This window comes from Panicum virgatum, chromosome 4N (genome assembly GCF_016808335.1).
Source record: "Panicum virgatum strain AP13 chromosome 4N, P.virgatum_v5, whole genome shotgun sequence".
NCBI lineage: Eukaryota > Viridiplantae > Streptophyta > Magnoliopsida > Poales > Poaceae > Panicum > Panicum virgatum.
Window position 1 is genome coordinate 14,719,248 of NC_053148.1, and position 22,997 is coordinate 14,742,244.

Consider the following 22,997-nt stretch of genomic DNA (forward strand, 5'->3'; position numbering starts at 1 on the left):
GTGGTCAGCAACAGATGTGAGAAGACACTGGCAACAGGTGTGTGCGATTCATTAAGCACTGGGCAACTAGGCCTCCAGTTTTTCGTAATGAACTACACAATAGACAAGGAATTTTCTTGACATTACAAGTACAGGATTATATACAAGCACCCTCAAGTTTCCTCACATAGCAAATAAGCCTACAGTGTTCACAGGGGCGATCTATCTCCTCTACAGAAAAATCCAGAGTCAGCAGTTGGTTAACCTGTTCTGGGAGCATCAGTCACAAACTGCAGGTTTCTTCAATTTCAATCAAAGCATGGTCTTTTGCTTTGGCAGCATCAACTGTCTCTTGCAGGTGCTCTGATGTTGTTGGCACGGTCACATCATTCTTGGGTTCAGCTTCCCCAAACAACTCAGTTGCAAAGCTCTTAGGATCGGCTTCCCTGCACTTCTGGAGTAAATGGCGGATTTCATCTCTAAGCTGAGATGGCTCTTCAGGCCGAAACCACCGTTTGCCAAACTAACAGAAAGGAGTGAAGAAAGAAGCGAGTCACACATCCATGGGCAGGCCAGAATGCTATCTGCAAATAAAATGAGAGGCAGTAATAAAGTCGTGACTTACCATTGAAAGATCTTTCTTCTGAAGCCTTTTAGGCGCCTCCTGAATAAACCGCTGCATATAGTACAGCACAAACAGGCCACAATCATAGTCGTTTTCCTGCTGTGGCACCTGGCAACAAAGGGTGAGCTTGTTTGATTCATTATGTATGCTGATTAAATGGTATATTAGTATATTACAACTATCAGCCTCTTCCACGCCACCAGACGTAGAGACTGGAAATACTGTATGAGCTACCCTCTGATTTCCAGAAAAGGACATTGTGAAATTGTTAGCAAGGCATTTAGGGTTATGGTTAGCAGGCTCTAATGGGCCTCTGGTGGACTTAGGCGCCAGCCTTCCTGGCTGTGTGCGCCGCCACCCTGATAGGATAGATGGGGGGCAGGGATCCCACTGATGGTGTTGTTTCCATAAACCTCTTAGGGTTCCCTGCCCTATATATGTACACCCTTGTGCACCTCTATCAATCAATCCATTATTTCCCTGCAATCTCTATTGCTTACATGGTATCACGAGTTAGGGTTCTGATCCCTGCTCCTTCCGCTGCCATCGCGCGCCATACCTAGGCTACACCGCGCGCCCCATCGGCTGTGCACTCCCCTCCGGCCACCATGGCCGGCACCCCACCCTCCTCCCCAAAGCGTGGCGACCCCAAGGTCGCCGACGCCTCTGCCCTCGCCACCGAGCAGGAGGCCGCCGCCGCCACGCAGGAGCGCGACGCCGCCGCCCAGCGTGTCCGCGACGCCCACTCCAAGGCCGCCCGTGAGCGCGCCATCGCCGCCCAGTGCGATCCCGACGCCCAGTGCGAGGACGATGACGCCTCCATCGGCACTGGCGACAACGATCTTCATCAGGCCGTTCTGGCACATGAAGTCGCCGCCCTCGTCAACCTGCACGCCCAAGCCATCGGCGTGCCGAACATCCGGAGCCTCGTCCACGTCATTCTCGACCTCACCGCCGGGAACTACACCCGCTGGCGCGATCAGATCCTCCTCGTCATCGGCAAGTACTCCCTAGAGTCCCACATCCTCGCCGACCTCGCTGCGCCCGGATTCCCGGACTGGACCCGCATGGATTGCGTGGTCAAGTCCTGGATCGCAAGGACGATCTCCGACCTCGCCAAGACGGTGATCGATCGCGCCGCCACAACCCGCACCGTCTGGTGCGCCCTCGAGGACCAGTTCCTTGGCAACCGGGAGACACGCGCCCTCCACCTCGACGTCCAGTTCCGCAACCTCGTCCAAGGTGATCTCTCCATCACCGACTTCTGCAGGCGCCTGAAGAGCATGGCGCAGCAACTTGCGGACCTCGAGGAACCCGTCACCGACCGCACATTGACCCTCAATCTCATCCGAGGACTCAACGAGCGCTTTCGTGATGTCAACCGCCACATCCATCCTGGCAACCCCTTCCCCAAGTTCAAGGATGCCGTCAACGAGCTGACCCTGGAAGAGCTCACCATGGCGCACCAACCCTCGGCTTCCTCTACAGCCCTCCTCGCCGCCGCCAAGACTGCTCCTTCCGGGGCACCACCGGCGTCATCATCAGGATCCCGCCCCTCCCAACAGCCCTCATGCACTAGGGGCTCCAACTTCGGGGGCGGAACTTCCAGCGGCAAGCCCAAGGACAGCCGCGGCAGGCGGGGCGGCTAGTCCCGCTTCGGAGGGACGCCATCGCCCTCCAGCAGCGGCTAGACCGGGGGCGCCTCCACACCCAGCGCAGGCGGAGCACCCTGGCCCTCATTCCTGCACCCGTGGGCCGGGGCCATTGAAATGTGGCCCGGCCTGCAGCCCTCGACGCCCCTCCCGCCAGCCCCGACGCAGCAGCAGCAGCAAGCGCTAGTGGCTCATTAGGCCTAGGCGCAAGCCTTGCTGGCCCAGCAAGCGCAGGCGCACGCCATTCAGGCGGCCCAGGCTCAGGCGCTGCAGCAAGCACAGGCCGCCCAGGCCCAGGTGGCGCAAGGACAGATGGCCTACTTCCCGTGGGCACCCGGCGTCCAGCAGCAGGTTGTCTCACCGGCAGGCTGGGATCAGCAATCCCTGGCCTCTGCCCTCAGCACCGTCTCTCTGAATCAGCCTCCCACAAACGACTGGTTCTTCGACTCAGGTGCTACCTCTCACATGACCTCCGATTCCTCCACTCTTACTCATAATTTTACCTCGCGGTATCTCTTGTCCATTGTTGTCGGTAACGGTTCTTTACTCCCCGTCACCTCCACTGGCACAGTCTCCCTACCCGGTCCTTTTTCTCTTAATAATGTTCTAGTTTCACCAAGCCTTATTAAAAATTTGATCTCTGTGCACCAGTTTACTTCTGACAACAATTGTTCTGTCGAGAATGCCTGCGCTGGTTGTTCTGTGAAGGATCTGGAGTCTCGGAGAGTTCTCGTCAGGTGCAATAGTGCTGGCCCACTATACCCACTGTGCCTTCCTCCTGCTGCCGCCCTCGTCGCTGGCTCCTCTCCGCCTTGGCACCGCCGTCTCAGTTACCCTGGTCATGAAGTCATGACCAAGTTAGCTTCTGTCATACCTTCATGTACTAAAGAACCTAGCAACTCTTTATGTCATGCGTGTCAGCTCGGTCGCCACGTTCGGTCACCGTTTACTTCTTCCACTTCCCGTGCGTCAAACAATTTCGACCTCTTCATTGTGATCTCTGGACATCGCCAGTTGTTAGTGTCTCGAGTTACAAATATTATTTGGTCATTCTCGATGATTGTTCGCACCCCTTGTGGATTTTTCCTTTACATTGAAGTCTGACAAGTTTTCCACTCTTGCTAACTTCTTTGCTCATGTGACAACTCAGTATGGCGCCACCATAAAGGCAGTTCAATGCGACAATGGCTGCGAGTTCGATAACTCCAGCGCTCGCACATTCTTCCTCACCTATGGCGCCCATCTCCGGATGTCGTGCCCCTACACCTCTTCCCAGAATGGTAAAGCTGAGCGCATAATTCGTTCAACTAATAATATCATTCGCCCGCTTTTGTTCCAAGCTAGCATGCCGCCATCTTACTGGGTCGAGACTCTTGGCGCTGCCACATATTTGCTTAACATCCTTCCCACCAAAACCCTAGGGTTCGTTACGCCACACTTCGCTCTTCACGGGGCGCTGCCTACATACGATCACCTGCGGGTCTTTGGTTGTGCCTGTTATCCAAACCTCGCCGCCACAGCTGCTCACAAGCTAGCGCCGCACTCCACTCTTTGTGTCTTCCTTGGCTACTCTCCTCACCACAAGGGATACCGCCGCCTTGATCGATCCACAAACAGAGTCATCATTACTCGTCATGTGTCTTTCGACGAGGGCTCGTTTCTCTTTGCTGAGCCTTCCCGCCCTGTCTGCGGGGCAGAGTATGAGTTTTTGGATGACTATACTACTAATGTGCCGGCCCCCATTGGGCCGTCACCTCTTGTTTCTTCCACAGGACCTTGTGCAGACAGCGCCGCGTTGCCACACGCAGCCCCCGGAGTCTCGGCGACGCCACCAGCAGGCGGCTCAGCCTCCAGCCGTGCCGGACCACTTCCTGGCTTCCCACCACTCCCGGTCAGCGCCTCTGCACCACCAACCGGCCGGCTGTCGACTTCCAGCTGGCTACTCCGACGCCCGTCGCCTCGTCGCTTGGTCAGCTGCAGCCGGCCATGCCGCCTGGTCAGCTGCAGCCGACCTCGTCGCTGTCTGGACAGCCAGCTCTAGCCTGTTGTCGCCCGTGGTCGCTCTCCACCGACCACCCTCCGCCTTCCAGCACATCTACACCCGGCGTCAGCAGCCTGCCGCTGTTCCCCCTCCCTTGCCTAAGGGAGCCGTGCCCGTTCCCCCTGTGGTGAACCAGCACGGGATGACCACCAGGGCGAAGGCTGGGTTTCGTTAGCCGCCACTCTACCACGCCGCCCCACTGACGCCGATTCCGAAGACCTTCCGCAGCGCCTCGCCGATCCTAATTGGCGGGCTGCTATGGAAGCTGAGTACGGCGCCCTGCTGGGGAACAGGACTTGGGATCTTGTTCCTCGCCCGCCTCGCGCCAACGTCGTCACCGGCAAGTGGATCTTCAAGCACAAGTTCCATGCTGACGATACCCTGGAGCGGTACAAGGCACGTTGGGTCCTTCGCGGCTTCAACCAGCGTCCCAGCGTGGACTTCGACGAGACCTTCAGTCCGGTTGTCAAACCGGCCACGGTCCGCACTGTGCTATCCTTGGCACACTCTCGCGGTTGGCCGGTTGATCAGCTGGACGTGAAGAACGCCTTTCTTCACGGGACTCTCTCCGAGACAGTATATTGTGCTTAGCCTACTGGTTTCGAGGACACAGCTCACCCGGACCACGTCTGCCGCCTCAACAAGTCTCTTTACGGACTAAGAAGGTGCCCCGAGCTTGGTACAGTCGATTTGCTACATATCTCCTGTCCTTGGGTTTCATGGAGGCCAAGTCAGGCACCTCCTTGTTCATCTTCCGGCGAGGCGATGACTTGATCTACCTGCTGTTGTATGTCGACGACATAGTCCTCGCAGCTTCTTCTGCCGAGCTCCTTTAGCGCACCATCACTTCGATGCAGTCTGAGTTCGCCATGAAGGACCTGGGACAGCTCCATCACTTCCTGGGCATGCATGTTCAGCGCCATGGTTCTCTGGTTCTCTCTCAGCGCCAGTATATGTTGGAGCTTCTGGAGCGCGCCGGGATGGCTGAGTGCAAGCCGTCCTCCACTCCTGTCGACATCAACCCGAAGCTGCCTGCCGACGGACCACCTGTCCAAAATCCCTCGGATTATCGCAGCCTTGCGAGAGCACTGCAGTGGCTCACCTTCACTCGGCCGGATATCGCCTATGCAGTTCAACAGGTCTGTCTCTTCATGCATGATCCGTGGGAGCCTCACCTTGCCGCCCTGAAGCGCAAGCGCATGGCACCTTGGATCTGGGTCTTGTTCTTCAGCCGTCTCGGAGCCTCGACTTGACTGTTTACTCTGACGCTGATTGGGTTGGCTGCCCCGACACCAGGCGCTCCACCTCTGGCTACGCGGTGTTCCTCGGCGACAACCTGGTCTCCTGGTCATCCAAGCGGCAGAACACAGTCTCTCGCTTCAGTGCAGAAGCCGAGTATCGCGCTGTGGCCAACGGCGTGGCTGAGGCTACATGGCTGCGTCAACTTCTGCTGGAACTTCATGCACCTCCTCGGCGAGCCGCACTGGTATATTGCGACAATATCAGTGCTGTCTACATGTCTCCAACCCCGTTCAGCATTAGCGCACCAAGCACATTGAGATTGATCTTCACTTTGTCCAGGAGCGTGTTTCTATTGGTGATGTCCGCGTCATGCATGTACCAACGTCCGCATAGTATGCTGACATCTTCACCAAGGGGTTACCTACTTCTCTGTTCCAGGAGTTCAGGTCCAGTCTAAACGTTCGAGGCTTCAACAATCAGACTGCGGGGGCGTGTTAGCAAGGCATTTAGGGTTATGGTTAGCAGGCTCTAATGGGCCTCTGGTGGACTTAGGCGCCAGCCTTCCTGGCTGTGTGCGCCGCCACCCTGATAGGATAGATGGAGGGCAGGGATCCCACTGATGGTGTTGTTTCCATAAACCTCTTAGGGTTCCCTGCCCTATATATGTACACCATTATGCACCTCTATCAATCAATCCATTATTTCCCTACAATCTCTATTGCTTACAAAAATGATAAATCCTGATGAAGTGGACAACAAATACCCAATTTGAAGGGTTATATCAAAACTAAAAGGACGTGAAAATATTAAACTTTGAGCATGGAAAGTGGATCCAATGCATTTTTTCTCAAGAAATGTCTAGACACACGTACTCTACATGTGCTTCTGTTTTGTACATTTATATCCATCCATTTCTGTATTTTGTATATGTGAAACACATATGAGTTCTCGAACACCTGATATTCAAACTAAAAGTGGATTTGGAGAGGATGGGTGGTGGAAAACAGATAGGGAGGACCTAGTCATACTATTCAGATTCAGACATTCCATAGATAGCCATCCCTGGGTCTAAATAACAACCTAGAGATGCATAAAACATTACAAACTGCTACAGAATACACACATTTTATCAGCTTCAGCCTCTAGCAGTAATGCTTTTCAAGGACCTCCCCTCCAGTATTCCTTGACAAAACAAACATTTCAAAGGGAACAAGAGATCACCTCAATTGTTTTCTTTTCAATTTTACGAGGAAAGTTCTTCCACACTGTTTCTCGTAAGGGACTTTCTGAGGATGAAACATTCTCCTTCAGGTAGTTCCATTCTTCCTTAAGGAATCTGAAAACAAACATGTGAGTTACAAATAGAATGGAAATAAAAAAACAAACATTTGTAAAAAGCATGAATGTCCTCACACCTATACAAGTGAAGTTAATGGCAATAGTGTCTATATTCGGAAATCAGTAATTCAAAGATAAAACCAAAATCATCACACTCGTGTTTGTGTAAATACAGGGTAAAGCAAGACAGGTGCAAAGAAAATACGAGTCAAATACAACTGAACAAAGTCTTCAAGGTCGTTACCTGCTAACAACACTGAAAATCAATCTGCTACTATGAAACTTCAGAGAATCCAAATGAAGGATGATGGGACCTGCTTGATCTTCTTTTGTTGGCATGCATATAATTACGAGACTCCAATGTGTTCTAACAAATTGTAACCATAAGAGTAAAAGTTTAGCATTTTTAACAAAATATTATAAGTATTAAGTTACTATCATATAGGTTGGAAATAACAGATGAGACCATTCATGCCTCTATAAATGTCATGATACAACCATTTCTGTTCTATCAAAGCATTTGATATTTCAATAACTACACCCTTAGTCATCAAAGTGGAAAAATTACAAAAATTAAACCCTAGATATCCTCGGTGGACAAAAACTGCAGAAAGTTTTCTCCCAAGCCCATGGACAAACATAGTGAAACAGAGGGAGCATTTTAGTCAATTGTGAGAACTAAATGAGTCTATATTTGGAATTAGAGGGAGTATATATTAACTGCATTATCTGCATAATAAACTAGTCAACACAAAACATGCAAAACTTTTGTTTCTTAACCTTAACATTATGAATGTACATGATATCTACAAAATCTCAAAATGTAGGCAAAAAGTATGACTACTATAAATTCAATTTATTGGGTTATACAAGTTTGAGGATATTCAAAGACGAGCTACATCATTTCTTCTTGAATAGATGAGCTACACAAATTAATTAAGTTTTATCAGATTTTGCTTATTCGTTAATAAATATATCAGCATTAGCCTCAACATGCTGGTCACCAGTTCAATGAAGTCCCCAAAACATGAGTAAGTAGACATAGGAGAGAATCTAGAAAAGCTAATTATTGCCAATAATTAGGATTCAGGAACATCTTAGTCAATAGCTATGCAGTGGCAGTGGAGGTTAATAGATATGGCCTGAAAGCCAAGATGACCTTTACCCCATCATGTAGAACTCAAAATAAGTATCACCAGTTCATTATCCCAACTCCAATTAAGTTGTGGTTATGACATAGGTTTTCAAATATCACTAGTTCATTATCCCAATTCCAATAAAGTTTAGTTATGACGCGGGTTTTCGAAGGATTAAAATACACAAGCGGTTCCCATGGTATCATCAAGGTCCCTAAGCTTCTAAAATGCACACCTGGGTCTGTAAACTAGTTAAGTGTGCCACATGAGGTCCAAATCACTCTAATCAGCACAAACATATATATGTGGCATGCAAATACTGGTATTTAGTAAAGCATGGGGAGATCTTAGGCTCCTCATTAGAGTGCCACATGTAATCACTTGCTGATTAGGGTAATTTAAACCTCAAGTGATCCAATGTGCATTTTAAGAGTAGGAACCTAGATGACACGACAGGACAAGTTTAAGAACTGCCCATGCATTTTACTCTTGGGAAAGCTGCACAAACTCTGGCTCTGTGGAGTAAAGATAATTTGTTTGAATGTGCCATGCTGTTTAGTTATCACACACCGACACGTAGTTTCTGTTATTGACAATTTTATGATTAGTCTGAATTTACTGGAAGACCAGATGGTTGTTAGACTGCTTCATGGCATTTCACAAGCAAGGTTAGTTGCTGTATCAACCCAGACCAGACCAGGCGCTTCCAGCTTTTCTTTTTCCTGGTAAAACAGGCAGTCTGGTTTTCTCAAAAATTATAATTGGAGCACCTAGTGGAAGAAATGTTGATTTCAATTATATCAAGCAAAACATAACTATGCCCATCAGCAAGAGAAAAATAAATTACTTACTCTGCATGCACAGGCAACAACATATATGCCTTTTCAAATATATCTACACCCTTCCACCATCTTCTCAACTTCAAAAAATAAGTGGTCTTGTCCTCCTTCAAATTAAGAAACAAAAGTCAACCAAAATTAACATATACATATGATGAAAGATATGTTTGTACATGCATCGAATTTTGATTCTCAAGAGAAAAATAAAAATGAATTGTTCCCAGAACATCACATGAAAAATTTATCTAGTGTGGCTGGAACGTTCCCATTATTTCCTAAACCACAATTTAATGTGCACCCCCTCCCCGAAAAGTGGCATGTATTCTGGGAACTAGCTATACACCTTGGCAGTAAGTGGACTTAACTGCTACTCCCTCTCATCGGCAATATAAGTCCACTAGGGCATCGACAAGTATCCAATATGACAATTTTACTAGCAAAGTGTTAGCAAGGCTGTTAGGGTTATGGTTAGCAGGCCCTTCAAGGCCTTGGGTGGCCGGCGCCCAGCCTTCCTGGCTGGGGGCGCCGCCCCCCTCCTCTGGTTGATGGCGGCAGGGTCCCTGATGATGGTGTTTCTATAAACCATCTAGGGTTCCCTGCCTATATGTACTCACATTGTTGCACCCTATCAATCAATCCAATCATTCCCTGCAATTCATATTGCTTACGTGGTATCACGAGTTAGGGTTTCACCATGGCTCCTTCCGCTGCCCTAGGCGCACCACCCCTAGGCTGCGCCGCACGCCTGGTCGCGCCTCCGGTCACCATGACCGGCACCCCCCCCCCCCCCCCCCAACCTCCCCGACGGCCGCCGCCGCTGCCGCCGAGCGCGAGGAACACGCCAAGGCCCTCAAGGCCAAGCGCGATGCCGCGCTCGCTCCGGCAGAAGCCGCGGAGAAGGAGGCCGCCGCCGCCGCGCGCGCACGCGAAGCCCATGCCAGGGCAGCCCACGAGCACGCCGCCGCTGCAGAAGGCGATCCCGACGCCGACCGCCGCGACAACTATGCCCACGACGACGACCATGACCACGACTCCGTCCACGCCAGCGCCGATCTTCACCAAGCCGTTTTGGCTCACGAAGCCGCCGCCCTGGTCAACCTGCACGCTCAAGCCATCAGCGTACAGAACATTCGGAGCCTCGTCCATGTCGTCCTCGATCTGAACGCCGGCAACTACACGGTCTACACCCGCTGGCGAGATCAGATCCTTCTCGTCATCGGCAAGTACTCGTTGGAGTCCCACGTCCTCGACGATCTCCCGGCTCCCGAGTTCCCAACTGGACGCGCATGAACTGCGTCGTCAAGTCCTGGATCGCCGGCACGATCTCCCCCGACCTCGCCGAGACGGTGATCGACCGCACCGCCTCTGCCCATACCGTCTGGTGCGCCCTCGAGGACCAGTTCCTCGGCAACCGGGAGACGCGCGCCCTCCACCTCGACGTCCAGTTCCGCAATCTTGTCCAAGGTGATCTATCCATCTCGGATTTTTGCAGGCGCCTCAAGAGAATGGCACAGCAGCTTGCGGATCTTGGGGAGCCCGTCACCGACCGCATGTTGACCCTCAAACTCATCCGATGCCTTAACGAGCGCTTCCGCGACGCCGGCCGCCACATCCGTCGTGGCAACCCCTTCCCCAAGTTCAAGGACGCCGTCAACGAGCTGATCCTAGAGGAACTGACCATGGCGAATCAGCCCTCGGCTCGCTCTACAGCTCTCCTTGCCGCTGGAAAGGACGCCCCATACGGGGCGCCACCGTCGTCCTCGTCCGGTGCTCGCCCCCCGCAGCAGCCCTCCCGCAACGGGGGCGCTAACTCCGGGGGTGGAAATCCCGGCGGCAAGTCCAAGGATCGGCGCCGACGGGGCGGCAAGTCTCGCTCCGGCGAGACACCGTCGTCCTCTAGCAGAGGGCAGTCTGGGGGCGCCAAACCGGCCTCTGCGCCCAGCACAAGCGGTGCTGGTGGCGCCCCCTGGCAGTCCTTCCTCCATCCGTGGGCCGGGGCCATCCAGATGTGGCCCGGCCCGCAACCCACGACGCCGCTCCCCGCGGCCCCGACGGCGCAGAAACAGCAGCAAGTGCTGCTGGTCCAGCAGGCTCAGGCGCAAGCCCTGCTGGCCCAGCAAGCGCAGGCCCACGCCATCCAGGCTGCCCAAGCCCAGGCGATGCAGCAGGCGCAGGCCACCCAGGCGCAAGCTGCGCAAGGACAGATGGCCTACTATCCCTGGGCGCCCGGTGTCCAACCTCAAGCCGTCTCCCCCGCCGGCTGGGATCAGTAGTCCCTGGCCTCCGCCTTCAGCACCGTCTCCCTGAATCAGCCCGCCACCAACGACTGGTTCTTCGATTCAGGTGCTACTTCCCATATGACCTCCGATTCCTCCACTCTTACTCATAATTTTATCTCGCGGTATCCCTCGTCCATTGTTGTCGGTAACGGATCCTTGCTTCTCGTCACCTCCACTGGCACAGTAACCCTCCCAGGTTCCTTCTCTCTTAATATTGTTCTAGTTTCGCCTAGTCTTATTAAGAATTTAATTTCTGTGCGCCAGTTTACTTCTGACAACAATTGTTCTGTCGAGTTTGATCCCGCTGGTTGTTCTATGAAGGATCTGGCGTCTCAAAGAGTTCTCGTCAGGTGCAATAGTGCTGGTCCGCTATATCCCCTGCGCCTGCCCCCTGCCGCCGCCCTCGTCGCTGGCTCCTCTCCGCCCTGGCACCGCCGCCTTGGTCACCCTGGTCATGAAGTCATGACCAAGTTAGCCTCTCTCATACCTTCATGTAATAAATAACTTAGCACATCTTTATGTCATGCGTGTCAGCTCGGTCGCCATGTTCGGTTATCGTTTACTTCCACTTCGCGTGCGTCCAATAATTTCGACCTCATTCATTGTGACCTCTGGACATCACCAGTTGTTAGTGTCTTGGGCTATAAGTATTATTTGGTCATTCTCGATGATTGCTCGCACCACTTGTGGACTTTTCCTTTGCGCCTAAAGTCTAATACGTTCTCTACTTTGGCTAACTTCTTTGTTCATGTGACCACTCAGTATGGCGCCACCATCAAGGCAGTTCAGTGCGACAATGGCTGCGAGTTTAATAACTCCAGCGCCCGCACGTTCTTCCTGACTCATGGCGCTCATCTTCGGATGTCATGCCCCTACACCTCCTCCCAGAACGGTAAAGCTGAGTGTGTCATTCGTTCCACTAACAATATTATTCGCTCACTTCTCTTCCAGGCTAGCATGCCGCCGTCTTAATGGGTTGAGGCTCTCGGCGTGGCCACCTACCTGCGCAACATCCTCCCAACCAAAACCCTAGGGTTTGCTACACCGCACTTCGCCCTTCACAGGGTGCCGCCTACGTACGATCACCTTCGGGTCTTTGGTTCTGCTTGCTACCCAAACCTCGCTGCCACAGCCGCTCACAAGCTTGCGTCGCGTTCTACACTCTGTGTTTTTCTCGGCTACTCTACTCACCACAAGGGATACCGCTGCCTTGACCGTTCCACCAATCGAGTCATCATCTCTCGTCATGTGTCCTTTGACGAGAGCTCGTTTCCCTTTGCTGAGCCGTCTCGTCCTCCCCGTGAGGCCGACTTCGAGTTCTTGGATGATGTTACTACTAACGTGTCGGACCCCATTGGACCGTCACCTCTTGTTTCCTCTACAGGATCTCCCCCCGGCGCCCCCGCGTTGCCACACACGGCCCCTGGCGTCCCCGCGTTGCCACACGCGGCCTCCGGCGCTTCGACGACGCCATCAGCAGGCACCCCGGCTCTCTCCAGCCGAGCCGGGCCGCCTCCTGGCTTCCCACCCCGCCAGGTGGGGACTCCGGCACCGGCCGCCGCCTATGGCCGGTCCCCTGCGTCGCCAGCCACAGCCAGCCACTTCGTCGCCCAGGCAGCCCCAGCCGGCTGGCCTGTTGCCCGGACCGCCTGCTGGCCCGGCTGCTCTTCACCGACCGCTCTCCGCCTTCGAGCACGTCTACGTCCGACGACAGCACCCCCTGCTGGTCCGCCTCCTCCCTTGCCCAAGGGAGCCGTGCCCGTTACCCCCGTGGTGAACCGGCACGGCATGACCACCAGGGCGAAGGCTGGGTTCTGCCAACCGGTACTCTTCCACGCCACGCCACTTTCACCGATTCCGAAGACCTTCCGCAGCGCCCTTGCCGATCCAAACTGACGAGCTACTATCGAAGCTGAGCACGACGCCCTACTAGTGAACAAGACTTGGGATCTTGTTCCTCGGCCGCCCCGTGGCCAACGTCGTCACCGGCAAGTGGATCTTCAAGCACAATTACCTTTCTGATGGTACCCTGGAGCGGTACAAGGCGCGCTGGGTCCTTCGCGGCTTCACCCAGCGCCCTGGCGTGGACTTCGACGAGACCTTCAGTCCAGTTGTCAAGCCGGCTACAGTTCGCACAGTGCTCTCCTTGGCACTCTCACGGCTGGCCTGTTCATCAACTGGACGTGAAGAACGCCTTCCTTCACGGGACTCTCTCTGAGACAGTTTATTGTGCTCAGCCTGCTGGCTTCGAGGACACTGCTCAGCCTGACCACGCCTGCCGCCTGAATAAGTCTCTCTATGGACTTAAACAGGCGCCCCGTGCCTGGTACAATCGATTTGCTGCTTACCTCCTGTCCCTGGGATTCAGGGAAGCCAAGTCGGACACCTCTCTGTTCGTCTTCCGTCGCGCCATGATATGATCTACCTGCTACTTTATGTCGACGACATAGTGCTCACAACCTCTTCTACCGGACTCCTTCAGCGTACCATCACTTCGCTGCAGTCTGAGTTCGCTGTGAAGGATCTCGGTGAGCTCCATCACTTTCTGGAGATGCATGTCCAGCGACGTGGCACTGGTTTGTTCCTATCCCAGCGTCAGTATATGGTGGAGCTTCTGGAGCGCGCAGGTATGGCTGAATGCAAGCCATGCACCACTCCTGTTGATATCAATCCGAAGTTACCTGCAGATGGGCCACCCGTCCAAAATCCTTCGGATTATCGCAGTCTTACATGAGCACTTCAGTGGCTGACCTTCACCCGCCCGGACATCTCATATGCCGTTCAGCAGGTCTACCTCTTCATGCATGATCCTCGGGAGCCGCACCTTGCTGCCCTCAAGCGCATCCTGCGCTATGTGCGTGGCACGTTGCATATGGGTCTTCTGCTTCAGCCGTCTCGGAGTTCTGACTTGACGGAGTACTCCGACGCTGATTGGGCTGGCTGCCCCGACACCAGGCATTCCACCTCAGGCTATGCAGTCTTCCTCGGCGACAACCTGGTTTCTTGGTCATCCAAGTGGCAGAACACAGTCTCCCGCTCCAGTGCTGAAGCCGAGTACCGTGTTGTGGCCAACGGCGTGGCCGAGGCCACCTAGTTGCGGCAACTCCTGCAGGAACTTCATGTGCCTTCACGCCGAGCCTCGCTGGTATATTGTGACAATATCAGTGCCATCTACATGTCCTCCAACCCCATTCAGCATCAGCGCACTAAGCACATCGAGATCGATCTCCACTTTGTCCGGGAGCGCGTTGCCATTGGTGCCGTCCGCGTCATGCACGTCCCGACGTCTGCTCAGTACGCCGATATCTACACCAAGGGGTTACCTACTTCTTTGTTTCAGGAGTTCAGGTCCAGTCTGAACATTTGCGGATTCGACGATCAGACTGTGGGGGCGTGTTAGCAAGGCTGTTAGGGTTATGGTTAGCAGGCCCTACTGGCCTTGGGTGGCCGGCGCCCAACCTTCCTGGCTGGGGGCGCCGCCACCCTCCTCTGGTTGATAGATGGCAGCAGGGTCCCCTGATAGTGGTGTTTCTATAAACCATCTAGGGTTCCCTGCCTATATGTACTCACATTGTTGCACCCTATCAATCAATCCAATCATTCCCTGCAATTCATATTGCTTACACAAAGTCTATAGAAATATATTATGTACTCACAAAAAAAAATATTATTTCAAATGAAAATAGTAATTTATTTTGAAAATATTTACTGTAATGAATCTAGCAAACCAAATGTTAAGTTGTCAATCCATATAAAAATTTCAATATTAATAGTCAAAGATAAAAAAAGTTTGACTTAGAACAAAACTAAATTTACTTATATTTGTGATCAGATGAAGTATGTTTGAATGGAAATTAAAAATAATCTATTTAGGCATCATAAACCCAATAATTTCTGCAATTGGCCAATGAAAACTCTGATTATTCCATTCATGAAGAAGTGAATCCAGCCAAAGGACTGGAGTGCGGCGTTAGGAAGGCTGATCATGGGTGGGACAGCCAGGTGGCAACAAGAAGATGGTGAGCAGCACCAGAATTGGGCAAGCTAAGTGCCTGTCCACATCATCAGAAATCTCGGTGGACCATGGATCGGGGTTGAGGGACATGTGTGCAGGTATCTCCATGTCTGGAAAAATGGGTCAAAGGGCCAAAGGGGGAGTAGTTCGGAATCAGTGATCCCAACAAATCCAGATCAATGAACTATTATAGGCCACAAGTAGTTAGGCCCATTCAGCCCATTGCCCACCTAATGTAACATTAATAGCCTCCTCTCTGCTCAGGTAAACCAGCACTACCAGACACAAATCAATTGCCACCAGCCACCATCAACCAGGCCTATCTAGCAGACTATGCTGGCCCATCCAGCCCATTACCCACCTAATGTAACATTAACCTTCCTCTAGTCTCATGAGTCACACGAGATTGCAATACATTTGTCTTAGAGAAGAATCTTGCCTATTTAGGCATTCATCTCATACACTATCAAAATAGAAATTACAAGATAGATTTTTTGAATGTTGACAAGCAAGTAAAGCATTAAGAGTTTCATATAAAAAGTTACCTTTGATGTCATGGCTTCAAGCTTGCTAAAGAAGTACGTGTTGAAAATGTGATACTCGCCTCTTGGTCTACTAATCGGTGACAATGGTCCCTGTAGATACCTACAAGGAAGTCTAGTTATGATTGTCATGAAACAAGTCGTGAAAAGGTAACTTGCAAACTTCAAGCAAAATCAGCGCATGGAAATATAAATTACCCAGTGTCAAAATCACCAACTACAGTCAGATGTCATATCTCAAAAATGTTTAATTACTACTACAAAAATAAAGCATGTCAAAAATGTTACATTAATTCAAGGGGAAAAAGTTACAGTGGACCCCTTTTTTCTTAAATACAAGACCATTTTGAAGGTAAAAAGGTCACATGACAACTTTGAGTATGACAGTCACATACTGCAATTACATTTTTACAATTGTAAAAGCAACATGTATAAGTATGGATGCTTGACATGGCTAGCTCATGAACCTTAAGTTTGCCTCAAAGTTTGAGGTATTAGAGGAAAGAATATATATAAAATTTTGATAATTGAACAAAGCCACATCTCTATTTCAAACTCCTAGCAATTTTAGTTTTGCATTATAAAATCCAAAAAAAACAAAACTCTATACAGTTCCAGCCGTCAAAATATATTATGTTGCTTCAGATAGCTGTAATCGTTACATGAATCATGAAACTTGATAATCATGTCTACGACCATAGTAAAGTCAACATGTATTCAGTCATTTTAGTATGGATGCCATTTTTCAGTTGAGTATACAATATTACCATTTTGCCATGTCAAAATTAAACTTTATAGAACAAGCTGATGGCTTGAGCTAGATACCATTTCTGAAATAAACAAGGCCATTAACTATCTTCCATGCTACAGCTCATTAAAAAACATAAGCTGATTCTTTTGAGGCTTCACCATGAAATGCTTGGCAGGTTGACATTGTACGGCAGCAGAGTAAATCTAGTGTCATAAATAATCACAAAAATGTTGTATAATGAGTTCCAAGACTCCGTGTTTTACAATGTTATCAAAACTAAATACTATTTGGGATAGGTTCCATGTTGCTGCATATGCCAAAGGTGAAAAAAAATCAGTCATATGTGTATCAGCTCATCAATACATCTTTAAGCTCAATTTGAGTGACTGAGTTTGGTACCCCCATTATTACTTCTTGAACATATAAGATCAAAAACTTTATGGAGGAAAAGGAGAACAGTACTTACATAATGTAGAAGTTCATTATAGGTGAGGTCAGCAATGATTCAGGTTGGAGACATCTGATGTCATCAGAAGATATCTCAACAGAATTCGGGTGTTCCCTGTGGATAAGCCAGAAAATAAAATAGTGATGAACTATGTATCAAATGAAGGTCAAAGAATCTATAAGTTAAACTGCCAACCTTGAAGGATAGTATAGCTTCTTTGCATCCCTAAAAAATGGTGCCAGCATTAGTCAGAGAAGTAATTAACTTAAAAAAGGTACTTGTGAAAACCTTAAGCACAGTGATGTATGATGTATACATTTGCACCACATAGTTCACGGCCGGCAATGACGTAATTTATGGTGTATTCTCGATTATAATGATTCTGACATGAGCAAACTGACTAGTTTCATCTAAACAGTTACCAGTTAATGTATAACTTACAGAAGACACTTGTGAAAACCATAAGCATAGTTGCATACATCAAGACATCAACCAATCATGAAGTATACATTTACGACACATAACTCACAGCCACTGATGTACGATGTATACATTCACAACTATGAGAATTCTGAAAAGAGCAAAATGACTTAGTTGCATCATTTACCTGTTATTGGATGTTCCTTCAGCAGAATCTGGATGGGGTGTGTCTCCATCCAGGAGGACCACCTCTTCCTAAATCGTAAATTCACAATACAAAAATCATATCACAATTTGTGTAGAGAGTAATCTAATAAATAATAATGATTGCAAGAAAAAAGGTTATCTAACAGTAACAGTGTCCGGACATTCACATGAGATGGTCTCTACTTACAGATACCACAGGATTCATTTTAAGAATCAAGCAGAATTGCAAGAAAAACGGTTATCTAATAGTAACAGTATCTGGACATTCACATGAGAAGGTCTCTACTTACTACTTACAGATACCACAGGATTCATTTTAAGAATAATCAAGCAGAAATAAAATGAAGGGTAGAAGCAAAGCATTGTACCATATAAGATAGCACGTATTCTAACTTCTATGATCTCTAAAATACATTTTAGACTGCTGATACATTATCTCGAAATATTGACATGTTATTTGTAATGCTGATTTTGCACTCATATGAGCAATGACCCAATATCTAGGTTATTAAAATTGATTGTAGATCTGTCCTCTCCAAAAGGGTTTGGCATGCAGCCCTGGTACTCCATTGACATGACATCAGCATCCTAACCGGCATCTTGGCCGGCTGACATGACAGCAATTTCACAGGTTGACATGGCACCACAGCAGTGGTATCCCTCTCTACCCTTCACTTTCCACTTGTGGCTGGGATGCCTCTTTCTTTGAGATGACTATATAAATGCAGAAGCAAATGACTACATAAGTGCTTAGCTGGCGGCTATGGCGCATTAGCTCTAAGACAATGCTGGAATAATTTCCAAGATTTATTTTCATATTTTTATGAATCATCCTTCGTTCAGGATATAAACGATTTATATCTAGTACCAATGTTTACAATTTTTTCACTAGCAGCATCTGGTGGAGATGTCTGTTGGATTTAATTGATGCCCCTAGTCTTCATTGTGTTCTGTTCCTCCGTGGGTTCACAATCAAATATAGCGTATTCTACAGTGCACAAAATGAGTGCACAAAAAGCTTCAGGAAAATATATGATATGCATATTTCAAAATTGAGCAGCTCAAATTCTGGCAATGCATGTGTAGTGCAACGTGTACAGTACTCAAGTTACTGCACCATGAATATTTTTACTTTTTTATGAAATGCAATACATACAGCATGCAGTGCACCATATGTACAAGTGGGTAGCTATCAACATGGGAAGATATCACAAGTACATTACTGCATATACAATCAACTAGTTGTTTTGTTTTCTTCTCTCAACAAAGGTTTTTTTTTTTGAGCAACTTCTCTCAACAAAGGTTGAATTCAAGATTAAGTATGTGCTTCACTACTATGCGCATGAAAGATTTAACATATTCAAACCAGCACGTGTACAAACTTGAAATTTCTTTTAGACAAAGGATAAATAAAAGCACTCTAACACCTATGTCGTTGAAGTTGGTGATATTAAAGTTGCTCTCACGCGAAGGTTTATCATGTTTAAATTAGGGGTGGTAAAGGGCCTTGAAATTTGACTTAGATAATCTAAGGGCCAGGCCCTAAAAGGGCCGGGCTTTAATCTTATTCAATTTTGAGCTAGAAATATATAAAAGCCAAGTTGGATTGTGAAAAGACCATTAGGGCCATGATCCGTTTACCACCCCTATGTTTAATGTAAAGGTACATCAGCATTTCTTATTGTCCCATGGCGATCAAATTAAATATCAACAACACAAAAGAAACAAGCATGAAAGCTTTGATTATATAGAAGCACACAGAAACCTAGAGTTGAAGGTTCCAGGACCGTGAGCGAAAAGGTGACATGACCATCTACAAACCAGCATTTCATTACCACAATTCGAAATCTAGTAACCATTTCCAAGTTATCTATAGCATAAGAGGCAAACACAACCAATTGCCTAAGCCACTTGCAAAAACTGAAACATTTGCGGATCTGCCAGTTGTAGTGCAGTGCACTGAACTAAAATATTTGACATAAATGCAAAATAAATATATTAGTCTTCTGGAGAGAGAAAAAAACTAATGTACAGAAGCAAAATGGCAAGAAATGTCGAAAATCCATACTAACTTTTCTTGATCTCAATCGCATTGAAAAATTAGCTGGATCAGCTCCCTTCCTAACAAAAGTCAGTTAGCTCAATGCAACAAAAAAAATCTACAGGATGAAAAATAGATTCAACAGCTAAATTACACTTATAAAGCATGAAAGAGATGAGGTCATATAGAAAATTTTACTGTAACATTTCCATTAACCAATACTGTTACAACTGCATAAAAAGGCATGCTATCATCATGTCTCCCATATATATAGTCCTCTACAGCACATGACAGATTAGCACATTTTATCATGTGTTGTTATCAACCTAGACAGCGCAAGCTCAACTGTCCCACAATGGAAGTTATTACAATATCGAATTCATAATTGTTACATATTGGTTGTTAGACTAGTGATACTTCATTTTCCATCTGAATTCAATAATATTCACATTACAATTCAGGGAAGATTGAAAAATGATTATGGTCTAGCAACTATTCAAAATGAATGCAGAAATATTTCAAAGAATGAATGAGATGGCGGATAGACTTTTTTCAGGACAACAATGAAAAAGCTGGGCAATTATCTTTAAGCTATCAGGTAACTCTCAACATCATGAGCAACAAAGCAACTATGCAGTTTCCTTTTGGAGGATGCAGTGTTACTTAATGAAATGTAATTCCAAAACAAAAACAAAAAATATCGTATAAAATTGACACAAAAGCGTATAAATACAGACCTTTTACGAGAGGGTGTAGGAGCCGCTTCACATATCCTATTGTGGTCATTGTTATTCGATGCATCATCAGAAGATATCTTCTCCGTATTGTATGAGGTGTCCACATGCAACTCTTCATGAAATAAATCTGTAGGCTCTGACGAGGGTTTACAAGAATCTTCCTCTTTGCACAACTTTCCCTCATTCTCTACTGAAGTGTTAGGCTCATTCAGGCTCCTAGTTGTTATTTCCAAACTAGATATGTCGACAGCTGCCTAATGTACAGAACATAAACATTTGCAGAGAACAAGATTTTTAAGCACCACAGAATAAAATATTCACCTTTTCATCCACCCCGAATGAAAACTGGAAATCAGATAGTTTAGCTCTATTTGGGTCACTATGCAAACCTGCATATAAATTGATTCAGAAAAAGTGAACCTTTTCATCCATCCCGAATGAAAACAATACAAATTGGAACAGCAGAAAAAGTGAACCATGATAAATAAACATATAAAGAAGATAAATTCTAATATTGAGACAAATGTTACATTTTCGTCACTGTACTGTTTTGCACCTATCCTCCAAAGTGGGATGAACTTTTGGGTGGTGAAAAAGATAAATTGATTCAAATAAGATTAAAACCACGCACCAGATCCAGGCTTTCTCCCTACTTGATCCATACGGTGGCGATGACTTGCCTTCCTTGTATCTAGTAAGATGGCCATAGCAGTGAGTCAAAAGTGTTGGCTTCCAATTTGACAGGTTAGTTCACCTGAACTGCTGGCACTTTCGAGCTATTTTTAACTATTTCTATATCTAGCTAACTGATCAGCTACATGGAAAATCTTACAATGCTTATCAAATGTTGAAGAGAAAGATTAACCAATTAACTATTAGATGTGTAATTACTCTTCAAGATAGCACTCCAGTGCAATAGGATAGCCATCCATGCCAGTTTTCTTATTCCAGTTGAACTATACAAACTTGCATCACATTTTCATGTGAATTTGTTAAAGAACAGGGAACCCATATCTTAAGGAAAGAAAAAGCACATGGAAAAAGCAGTTCTAAATTAGTTACAATGAACAGAACAAAGTTATAGTTACAAAAATAAAATAATGAGAAACAATTATAAAGTCGAAAACCAATGGAAACCATATAACGTTATAAGCAGCCAACACTGGCACAGTAAGCAACAGTAAGTGTAGAATATTAAAAAAACTTGAAGTTGATAATCATCATTCATCAAATATTGATATAAAGACACTATAAACACAGGTTCTTTTTTAGGGGTCACTATAAACACAGGTAAAAGCAAACACGAAAAAATATGTCTTGCATTTTGCCTATTTGAGAGCATGAACCATGTTATGAACAATGAGTTTATACAACATGCTCTGCTAAAACTCCCAAGTCCAAAGTCCAAACAGTGCTAAAACCAGATATCAATAACGTACCAGATGATTCAGCACAGTTTGATAGGACTATCCTTTCACATCCATCACCACCCTGCAAGAAAGAATTCCAAAATATGGCTGACCAAGTGCGCAAATATACTCGTAACGTTTAATGCATTGTACAATTATGGCGTTCCAGATTTCACTTGTCAGCAGATTCCCACTGCCATAATTCCACGTCAATGTATTGCAGAAGTTAGCTTTTTACATAGCTATGCTGGACATGGTTACCACTATGCATGCTACAAAATTGATGTCAGATCATATACTCTAGCAAGATACAATGTTGATGTCAGATTTTTTTTTCAGTCACACCTGTACACCGCCAAGATTGCATAGCAAATTTGCGTCACTTCTGCATTGACTGCACACGGCTTGCAGGCATTTCGTCGAACAGGAGCTTGAAGTGACGAACTCCCAACCTCCCCCGAATCCAGGGTCTTTTACATCAACTCGGCGAAAAGGAACCAGAAATCGAACCTCTAAACTCACTCCCGCACACGATGACTAAGAACAACGAATGAGGAAAAGGGACTCACCGGCGCTCGTGCCCCGCCGCGGGGGGCCTGGCGGCGATTGAGCTCCCGGAGTATGGCATCGAGCGACAAGCGCAACTTCTTGCCGCGGTCCCGGAGGCGGTCGGCCATTTCGCTGTCAAGCATAATCTGCAAGCGCTGGGCCTTCTCCCGCAGCACATGGTCCGGTAACTGCCGCACTTCGGGGTCGACCCCCTCCCTCTCCCGCATCGCATCGTCAGCGGCCCCTGCCTCCAGGGGGAGCTCCTCCTGTGAGGCCGCGGCCATCGCCATTCACGGGGGCGCCGCGTCGCCTCCCCCGAGGAAGCGGCGGAGGCGGAGAAAGGGGTAGAAACGGGAGGGGCAGAAAGTTGCGAAATGTAGGCGAAAGTTACCGTGTTTCGTTGTTACTTGATAAATAATATCTAATTATGAACTAATTACGTTTAAAAAATTCATCTCATACTAATCAGTTAGATTATGTAATTAGTAATTTTTTTCAACTTATTTAATACTTCATGCATGTGTCCAAAAATTCGATGTAATAGACACTGTACGAAAATTTTTGTGAAGTGAACGGGGCCAAAGAGAGGTGCGAGGAGAGAGAGGGGACGGGAGACTAGAGTGACAGGTGGGACCCATGAGGAGATAGAAGAGGCGGAAAAGGTGACGACTGACGAGGATGAGTGGATGATAGATGGGGGACACGTGGGCCTTGGGAGCTAGGATTTCTAAAGTCAGTCTTTAAAAT

General features: G+C 47.8%; 1 protein-coding gene across 1 annotated transcript; it reads right to left on the reverse strand.

The window, feature by feature from the left end:
• Positions 1-21: 21 nt before the first annotated feature.
• Positions 22-22,624, reverse strand: LOC120669545 (ubiquitin-like-specific protease 1D). The gene is made up of 15 exons (XM_039949317.1): positions 22,271-22,624; positions 21,732-21,783; positions 20,924-20,983; positions 20,614-20,681; positions 20,293-20,546; positions 19,587-19,635; positions 17,495-17,562; positions 17,083-17,112; positions 16,906-17,001; positions 15,692-15,791; positions 8,865-8,959; positions 7,122-7,244; positions 6,761-6,875; positions 605-712; positions 22-502 (listed from the first exon to the last, which is right to left on the reverse strand). The coding sequence occupies exons 1-15, from the start codon at positions 22,538-22,540 to the stop codon at positions 263-265; spliced, it is 1,728 nt and encodes a 575-aa protein (XP_039805251.1). The 5' UTR covers positions 22,541-22,624; the 3' UTR covers positions 22-262.
• Positions 22,625-22,997: the final 373 nt, after the last annotated feature.